The sequence below is a fragment of the Macadamia integrifolia genome, unplaced genomic scaffold (assembly GCF_013358625.1).
Source record: "Macadamia integrifolia cultivar HAES 741 unplaced genomic scaffold, SCU_Mint_v3 scaffold_216A, whole genome shotgun sequence".
NCBI classification, from domain to species: Eukaryota; Viridiplantae; Streptophyta; class Magnoliopsida; order Proteales; family Proteaceae; genus Macadamia; species Macadamia integrifolia.
The window spans coordinates 378,920-389,232 of NW_024870646.1; the positions used below are offsets into that span (position 1 = coordinate 378,920).

Here is a 10,313-nt window from a genome sequence, read left to right on the forward strand (position 1 = left end):
GCCACATCAACATCCTCCACAAGAAAACAGGATATAATATGCAACTGATATGCTCATTCACATATGCATCATAACATAAACATTTTATAGCAAATCATAAAAATCCCCTCACCTCGAGTCCTAGGTGATGATAGACAATTGATGGCCTGGGGCCGCATTGTCTTGTCACTTCTTGGTTCTACCCCTAGGATACATAAGATTTTTAAGAGAATAAATCATCTATAAGGAAATGAGACACTAGGCATGTGTTCTAGCTTCATTTCCTATCTCCATTTTCCGTGACTCTTGGAAATTGAAAGGTCAAGTGAAGATGATACCCATGGGTAAGGGCTTCACAATCTTCCAATTTGAGTCTGAGCATGACATGGCCCAGATGTGGAAGAGAAGCCCTGTGAAGATTGGAGGTCAACTCGTTCAGTTTCAAAGATGGCGTCCAGATTTTAGCATCCATGAAAAATTGATCAATAAGGTCCTGGTTTGTGTGCGATTTCCAGATCTTCCTCTGGAATATTGGCATGAAAAAGTCTTATCGACAATGGCCAAGGCGGTAGGGAGGCCAGTTGGTCTCGATCAACGAACCAAGAACGTTATCTACAGGAATTATGCTCGTGTTCTGGTGGAGATGGAAGTGGGGGTTCCGAGACTGGAGGAAATCCAAGTTGAACACAAACAGCCTGGGACTCAAACTTTGTTCTGGTTCAAGCAGCAGTTGATCTACGAGGATTCATTAGGGAAATGCAGTTTCTATAAAAAACTGAGGCACCAAGTTCATGCTTGCCGAGAAAAGAAGGCCTATGACGAGCGGCTGAATGCTCGAGACAAGGCAGGGATACCAGGGGCGATGTATGAAGAAGACAGAGTCAACTCGGGAACGAGTAACTCTCCGGTTCGAATCATCACTTCTTTGGAAAGAAGGGATCACGATCTTGTGAATTCAAATTCAAATCATGTGAACACTGATGGAGTGTTGGCGGGCTCTTTTATTCCTATTAATTCTTTACCTCATTTACCAAATGTGGAGGAAGGTGAGATTTTAATTGATTTGATTTCTCCAACTCACAATTCAATTATTCCTATTTTGGAAAATCAGGAACGGCTCATGATAGGGAGATTTTAAATAAGGAAGCTTATGATAGTGAGGAGATACACTCTAAATCTTCTGATTCAGATAAGGAGGTGGTATCTTATGATGATGAGGTGGACCGGTCTGATGAGGAGTCTAGCTCTGAATCTAGGCCGAAATCAGACCATGATATGGTCAAGGAAGGAGAACCGAACCAGTTTGGTTCAGTTTCAACCACTGGTTCGTTGGAGCTTCAGTAGCAGGTGAGCAAGGCCATGGCACCCTCCTCTCAGGGTGGAGTGAGGTTTTCTGCTCGTCCTAAGAGGACAGGGGTGTCCTCAGGTAGTTCTCGAGGAGATCTAGCCGGCAGGGGGGGTCGTACAGCGACGAATAGGGAGTACTCTGCCCTATTGCATCTCCCTCTAAGTAGGAAGGAGTTTGCTTGGATGGGAGTTCAAGCTGTCGACAAGGCGGCAGAGATGATTGAGAAAGGGACTGAAGCAGGGGAGAAAAGGAGAAAGAAAAATAAAGGTGGTGGTCAGACCTTGAGGTCGGACAAGTCTGATGGAACAACTTTTTAATTATATGGATTTTCTATTGGAATATCTGAGGTGTTCGAAAGGCGGCGGCTTCTAGAGCGTTGCATGTTTTTCTTCATGATCATTCCCCTGATGTGGTGTGTATTACAGAGCCCATGGTGGATTTAGTGTCTTTCCCTGCCTATTTTTTTAATCGGCTGGGATTCATGGCCGAAATTATTCATAATTCCCGTCGTAACAAAGTGCCAAACCTCTGGGTAGTCTAGAAAAATTCTCTTGCGAGGCCTGTGATGGTGCTTTCCTCGGAGCAGATGATTTCATTTTCATTGCAATGGAATGGTTAGCAGGTTTTGGTTTCGGTGATTCATGCATCGTGTTTTAGGGCAGAGCGTAGGAATCTTTGGGTGGAGTTGGGCACTATGGCTGCCCTGTCCCTTCCATGGGTTGCTTTAGGGGAATTTAATGCCACGTTGTATTCTCATGAGAAGAGGGGTCCTAGTAGATTCAATGTGGGTGCCGAGGCAAAGTTCCAGGCCATGGTGGATGCTTGTGATCTGATAAGCTCTCCGTCCCAGGGATCAAAAGTTTCCTGGACTAACAATAGATGTAGAGGACATGTGGTGGCAAGGCTTGATAGAAGTTTTGTCAATGCTCAATGGTTGGAAGTTTTTGGTGATTGTGGTCAGCAAGTGCTCCATAGATCAATTTCAGATCATGCTCCAATCCTTTTTTCATCGGCAGCGATTCCTAAGCCTCGAAATGCCCCTTTCAGATATCATCATTTTTGGATGGAAGAGGAATCCTTTGAGGACCTGGTGAGGGATGTGTGGTCTAGGAAGGTTAGGGGTGGTCCCATTGGTAGGCTGGCATATAAATTAAGGGCGGTGAAGAGTGCTCTAAAGGGGTGGGCAAGACAGAGTTTCCCTAACTTGGATGTAGCTCTTAAAGATGCTACTGAAGAAGTGGAGGAAGTCCAGTGAACTATCGACCAGGTAGGGATGTTTGATGATTTATAATCCAGAGAAGCAGAGGTGAAAACTAAGCTCTTGAAAGCAGTGGAGATGCACGAAAAAATTTGGGTTGAAAAAGCTCACTGCAATTGGGCGAAACTTGGAGACCGTAACTCAAAGTTCTTTAACCTATCGGTTAAGGTGCGACGTATAAAAAACAGCGTTCACACTTTGAAAAAACAAGATGGTACAGTGCTCTCTGAGCCGCTGCAGATGGCAGAATATGTGTCGCTTTTTTCTGAAAATTTTCATAAAGTGGACCATTGCATAGATCATATGGAGCTGTTGCAGGTGATTCCTAATGAGGTGAATAGGGAGGACTCTTCCATATTAGAAGCAATCCCTGCTAGAGAAGAGATTAAGAAGGTGGTATGGGGGTTGGATCCAGATAGCTCTCCTGGCCCTGATGGGTTTCCAGGAGCTTTCTTCAAATAGTGTTGGGAGATAGTGGGTGACGATTTTAGTGGGGCTGTGATTGCTTTCTTCCGCTGTGGGAAGCTGTCGAATGGAGTAAATAACAGTTTTGTGATGCTAATTCCAAAGGTGGAGGGAGCAGTTTCTCTGGATAAATTTTTCCCCATCTGTATGGCAAATTTTTTCTGTAAAGTCCTGTCAAAGATCATGGCTGAGAGGTTATCTTGTCTTCTCCCTCGATTGGTGTCAGATGAGCAAGGGGCATTCCAGAAAGGTAAGATTATCTCATCAAATATTGGGTTAGCCTCTGAGCTTGCCAATTTATCACATACATCTGTCAGAGGGGGTGGCATGGGTATTAAGATTGATGTGCAGAAGGCCTATGACACTTTGTCATGGGACTTTCTTTTTGCGGTCTTGAAACGGTTTGGCTTCTCTGATGTGTGGTTAGCCTGGACTCACAAAATTTTGGTTTCTTCTAGAATTTCAGTGTTGTTGAATTGTGGTCCGGTGGGTTTCTTTGGAGTTGAGAAAGGTTTGAGACAAGGGGACCCGCTCTCCCCAATGCTTTTTATTTTGGCAGAAGAAGTGTTGTGTAGGGGTCTAAATGGTCTATTAAAGGAGGGAAAACTGAAGGCGCTCCCTGGTCCTAGAGGTGCCACTATTCCCAGTCATCTGCTCTTTGCGGATGACATTTTTATCTTCATGAATGCCGCAACGAAACATGTTCGATGTCTGAGAGAGTTCCTGCTTAAATACCAAGAATTTTCTGGCCAAAAATTTAGCTTGGAGAAGAGCAAGGTTTTTTTTGGTAAAGTCGCCCCGCACAGGAAGAGGTATATATCTGATCTGCTGGGTATCCCAACTTGCTCTCTTCCGACGAGGTATCTTGGAGTTGAGATCTTCAAGGGTGCTGTCAAGAAGGATAGAATGCTTCCTCTTATGGATAAAATTAAATCTCTATTACAGGGATGGTGAGGCAAACTCCTTTCAATGGTAGGTTGTACAGAGCTCATTCGGTCTGTCATCTCAGGTATGCTATTCATAACTTCTCCATTTATTGGTGGCCTGAATCGGTGATTAAAACAGTGGAGCGCTGGATTAGGAATTTCCTATGGTCAGGGGATATTTACACAGTGAAGAAAATCACTGTGAAATGGGAAGAGGTGTGCCGGCCTAAGGAGGAAGGGGGTTTAGGTATCAGGCGATTGAGGGATGTGAACTATGAGGTGCTTAGCAAACTAGTGTGGCAAATGAAGCATGAAGGTTCTACTTTTAGTACCTTCTTGCGGGCTAGGTTTGTGAATAAAGGTGGAGACCTTAAGAAGGGTTATAAAGCATCTTCGGTGTTTAAAGGAATTGCGAAGATGTGGAACTTTGTATCTCTATCTGAGCATTGGATGGTGGGTACCGTTGAGGACATATTTTTTTGGCAGGATCGATGGATAGGCCCTCAGTCTATTGCTGAGCTCTCCCCCCTCCCTTTGTCTCATTTTCTCATAGCATTTACAGAGTGGCAGACTTTATTGGAGACGGCAAGTGGTGTTTTCCTCTTATTCAGTCTGAATTTTTACATGATATATTCAAAGCTATAGGGAATATATCCTTGCCGCGGGGTCAGAAAGACGGATGCTGCTGGTCTCTATCATCCTTAAGATCTTTCTCCACTAAATCGGCCTAGGAAGCATTGAGAAAGGTTTCTTCTAAAGTGGGTTGGGCAAAAGTAGTGTGGAGCTCGGTTTTGATCCCCCGCCAATCAGTGGTTGGATGGAGACTTATGCATGGAAAGCTTCTTTGTGATGACAAGGTAAAAAGAAAAGGAGTGCCGCTCCCTTCTAGGTGCCAGGTGTGCAATAAGGCTGAGGAGTCTATAAATCATTTGTTCTTGGAATGTGATGGAGCTGTCTACATTTGGAGGGCGTTTGCTGAAGTCTTTTGGATTTCATTGGCCCTATCAGGGGGAAGATTTTTCAGCGCATGTTTCATGGTGGACTCAAAAATCCAACACCATTGGACTGTCTCAAATGTGGATGGCAGGTTTGATTCTTGTTCCATATTTTATTTGGATGGAAAGGAACTTAAGGAGATTTAGGGGTTTGCATCGATCTTATGGTCAAGTCTTTCATACTATAATGGAGGAGATTAGAAGACGTGGCCCAGGAAAAAGTGATAGAATTAAATCTCGCCTAGATTCTAAGAGATGTTTGAAGCTAAATATAGAGGTTCCAAGAAGGAAGATTAAAGGGGTGCGAGAAATTTTATGGCAGCCTTCGATGGATGGTTGGTGGAAGCTAAATTGTGATGGCTCGTCCTTGGATAATCCAGGGAATGCAGGAGCAGATGGCATTATAATGGACAACAAGTGCCAGATTGTATCGATTTATAGCTCCTTTTTAGGAATAACTTCAAATTTCCATGTTGAATTTCAAGCGTTAATTGAAGGAATTGAGAGAGCAAGAGAGATGAATTGTGCATCTCTGTGGATCGAATGTGATTCGGGTGCTGTGGTGCTCATGTTTCAAAGGGGCTTGGTCCCGTGGTTTGTTTGGCAAAGGTGGTCTGCCCTTATTTCTTATCTCAGTGGTATAAGATGGAAAATCACTCATTGCTATAGGGAGGCAAACCCTATAGCAGATTTCCTGGTGCAAACGGCTGCTAAGAAGGAAGCATCTTCATCAGTAGTGGCATGGCCTCCTGAGGTGCTTGAGTTCTTGACTGAGGATGTGATGGGCAGATCATGCTTCAGATTTTATTAGTGTTCAGTTTATGTTTTTGGCCTAGCGCCTATCTTTCTGCTGATGGCAATGCCGTAGGTGGAGGTGGGTCCTAGGTTGTGTGCTAGTTTGTTTGTTTTTTCTTTGGATCTTCTTATTATGGATCCTCTTTGTACAGTTTTCAATTTTTCCCATTTCTTCTCTTAATATACATGACCCTTTAGCGAAAAAAAGGGGTTTTATAACTATAGGGATAATTTATATTTGGGGAATGTTCACCCACATCAATTAACTTAGATTCAGTATGTTTAGTGGGTTAGTTAAGCTAGGGTTGCACAATGTACAAAAAATCCCCAAAGTTCAAGTCTAGGTTAAGCTAAATCTTGGGAATTTCTATTGAGGGCTCATGTAGTGATCACCAATGGCTTATGTGGTTACCCCAATCCACTATACATATATTTAGTTTCATTTTTCTCAACCCAGTTTTAGCTTGAATGGTGGGGAGTAGGGGATTTGAGAAAAATACACAATTTCTAGGGTTTAGTTACCCAAACTTGGGCTTTAAGTTGGGGATTTCCTAAAGAAAGTTTCATAAATTGATCGACCAACCTTGCTAGGGTAAGTCCTCTACACCAAATCCCCCTCCCAATTTGTAGTTATAACAAGTGGGAAGGTGGGTTTTAGGAAATTTGGAAAATTTCTCCATTTCTAGGTTTTATGTTGCCCAAATTGGGGGTATGAGATGGGGCTTCCTATGGAGGATGTCCATACACCCAATGTGAGTGACTAATCTCACTAACTAGGTATCCCACACCAAATGCCCAAATCGATTTGCATATGGGGTATGTGGGGCAGATGAGAATCGATTGGGGTTCTCCCTTTTTTCTTAATGGAGAGTGGAAAAGGGAGGGAGATAGAGACGTGTGTGTGTGGAGAAGGGGTGATTGGTCCTACCTCAAAGGATGAAAACCTAGCTCTCTTCCTTCCTCTTCTGTTGCTCTCCTTCTCTTTGCTTTTACTTTGGCAGGTGGAGAAATGAATGGCAAGGCTTCTATTTATAGCCACTTAAGTTAACTAAGGGTTTTTTCGAAAAATAATGGGTTTCTACTTTTACCAGTTTAAATTATAATTTAGGATTACAGGCCCACCTTGGGGTGTCCCAATATATTAATCTATTCCAAAATATGTTGTCACAACTATTGGGAGTGGTTTGAGGTGCACAGGAGCAAGGGCCCGGGTCCCACGGCCAAATAAACCGATTTTGATCAGTATTTTCACTGGAGGTGTTCACCGGTGAAGGCTGAATCGGTTCCCTTTATGTGAAAATGGATCTTTAAGTTGAGGGAGCCTTCCCAAGGTGTTTCTAGTGTGTGGGATCCACCTCTTGGTATTTTACTATTAAGGCTTAGGGATTTTCCCATGAGGTGTGAGGGTTTGGACTGACCTTCTTTTTTGTGTCTGGAACCCCTTCTAATTATTGAAGCATGAACAACAGTTGTAAGTGGAGTCGTCCTTCCCTTCCCAGTAAAATGCCACTGCTACCCAGTATTCATTGGTATTGGTGTCCTCTGATGCATCATTTGTACATTAAAGTAAGAAATTTTAGGGCACAGATATAACATCAGAGGTCGTCCTCAATCCACTACTAGTTGCAACACTTCTACTAGTACTTTCACTGATAACAGTAGCAGTAGCAATAGTGCAATAGCTCTACCTCCACTAATAGCAGTAGCGATAGTGAAATAGCTCTACCTCCACTAATAGCAGTAGCAGTAGCACAACCACTACTAGTAGCACTAGTTGAATCCCTACATGCACTACCACCTCTTCTAACAAACCTCTTTGCTCTATTAGGTCCGTCTCTAGTCGGACTTCTTTGAATCGAACCATCAAATGTGGTACCACATTTTATAGGTTGTTCAACTTGCAAACTTGTGATATTTTCTCTATATATAATGTTATTAGAGTAGTTTTTTATTGTATAAAATTTGATGTTACTAAGGCTAATTTCAAAAGCATAGACATCTAATTTGATGACATCCATCCCATTCAAACCAAATAACTGATACATACTAATATCATTTGTCTCCTCCACATGCACTACATTGGAGATTTTACACTTGGATTTGAAACTTGCATTACAGTCTATAGGACATGGTTGATAATTGAATTGTAGATGTCAAAAACCATGTCCAAAAAGCAATATATGTCTCGGTCAACATATTTTGTGAATTTCACCAAAATATATATATATATATTTTTTTTTTTTTTTTTTTGTGAACATTCTCCCACACCAACCAAATTTAATAGCACACATCACACTCTTCGCTGGATAATTAAAAAGGTCATATTGATCAGAGGAAATTAACAAGAACAATAAAAAATATACAAATAAAAAAGAATTTTCATCGTAATGCCATAACATTTTAGCACTCTTTCTTTTATAAAGGAAAGTTTGAAAAATAAGGCTAACACTAGATTGGACCATGATACAGATATTATCTGAATCATATTTAGTTAAGGCGGTACAAATCCTGCAATTGAGCATACTTGATTTTGTCAATGCAGTTACGGTATTCAAAAGCTTCAACTTTACAGATCTAAGAAAAACAACACCAAATTATATAAGTGCTTTGAAGTCTGATGGTAAATCAACTTCAACCTCATTAAACCAAAAACTTATAAGTACTATTGAGATGCATTTTGAGTTTAGACTCTAAATTTTATAGTTGGGTTAGGCCTACTTTAATTGATTATGAAGTTCCGGAAAAAGGTTTTCTCAGGACTTCCTATGAGGATTGACAGGGTTTGGCAGACCTCATCCCCTTCCTAGTTGATCAAGTGGTTTGGGTCCATCAGTCTTTATTGAATGAGAGTCGTCACCTAGATTAGGGTCTATATAAATCATTGATAGTTGAAATTGAAATTGGAATGACTCCATCTGAACTATCTAACCATAGGTTAGGGTTCTTGTTAGGTTGGGGTCCGAGGAAGGGGTTAGGTACCTTAGTCCACCCGGCAAAAACCAGACTTTAACCCTAGATTGATACACATGTTATTGAATGGGATGTCTAGGTTTGTGTACATACAAACATCAAAAGCACACGAGCATTAAAAATCAAATATGGTAAAAAATGTAGGAAAATTTTTAAATCCAAGTACATATATCTAGCTGCTCTGCATGGTTAGTATACTAAATGTAAAGCAAAAATGCTGAAATCCATGGAATAGGCATGGAAAATCCTAAGATCTAGCACCTAACATGTTATGAATAAAAGGAGAAGGATTGAAATTGACATTCCCGTATCCAGCTACTCTGTAGGGTTAGCATACGGAATGTAAAGCAGACATAATGCATAGTTGAGAAGTCGAGATAAAAACTACTCCTAGCATTCATCTCATGAAATATGGTCATTATAGACATAGGGATGAAGACCATGAAGCACAACCATCATGACTATCGTGTACATACAAATATGAATGAAACAAGAAGTGGAATTGAATTGCCAGAAAATCGTAGGTAGAAATTAAAATAAATATTGTAAAAACCATGGAAAATTAGGTTAGATAGAAAACATTGCTAGAAATAATTTTGAAAGAGAAAATTATTGTAAAAAATAAACTAAAGTAAAATGCCTTTAGATGGTTTGCAATGTGAGATTCCATGAAGAGGAAACCTCTAGTTTTGATTGGACCAACAAGAAGATAAAACCAATGAAAATAGTAAAATAAATACAAAAACAAATTATGAAAATTATACAGTATATATATTATGACATAATCTACAGCTTTAAAGAAGAAATGTACATGAAATTATACAAGGAAAATAATGTAACTGATTGTCCTTCACTTCTACCCTATTGGGAACAGTAAGGAGTTGTGCTCAATAGAAGTACGATATTAGTGAGCTCAAAACTCAAAATGTGAAACTATAAAAAAGGAAGGGAAGAAAACTCACCCCTCTACAACTTTCATGAAGGGTATTTTGTGATTGGAAGGGTGTGGAATCAGGTGTTACTAGTGCTCTAACTGATATGAAGTATAACAAACAACTTCTTATAATTCAAGTGTGCTAATTTTGGTGGCTTGAACTGTGGTAAGATTTTTGGGCTGTGTATGTGGGATTTTGTAGTATGCTATATAGGAAGTATATATTCTCAAAAGGTGTGGATAAATAACACATTTATCACATGGGTTTTCTAGAATCTTCTAGGTCTCATAGAGGTTGTAGTGTGTGTCTAGGTGCATGCCTTAGGCGGCAAGTACAAGATTGGAACGAGATATGACCAAAGATTCGCCAAATCCTTATAAAATCACATAATCCGACATAATTTGCAATTAGCTAACATAATTCGTAATTGGACGATGTCAGCCTAGATGCAAATGGCGTCAGCCAGAGTGCTTCTGATGTTGGCCTAAGTTAGTACAACTCTGGCTCTAGTTCACTCAGTGGATCTAGTCATTTTAGATTTTTTGCTCAATTTAGGACTGTTTTATAGTTTGTTGGGTGGTCTTGGTCAATTCTAAGTGTGTCAAAGCCAATTGTCAATTTTGAAATACTTTTTTTTTTTTT

The 10,313-nt window shown here is 40.7% G+C and overlaps 1 protein-coding gene across 1 annotated transcript; it reads left to right on the forward strand.

Moving 5' to 3' along the window:
- The first annotated feature begins 319 nt into the window (after positions 1 to 319).
- Positions 320 to 1,323, forward strand: LOC122071363. Its single transcript, XM_042635701.1, has 2 exons — positions 320 to 1,025; positions 1,091 to 1,323. The coding sequence occupies exons 1-2, from the start codon at positions 320 to 322 to the stop codon at positions 1,321 to 1,323; spliced, it is 939 nt and encodes a 312-aa protein (XP_042491635.1).
- Positions 1,324 to 10,313: the final 8,990 nt, after the last annotated feature.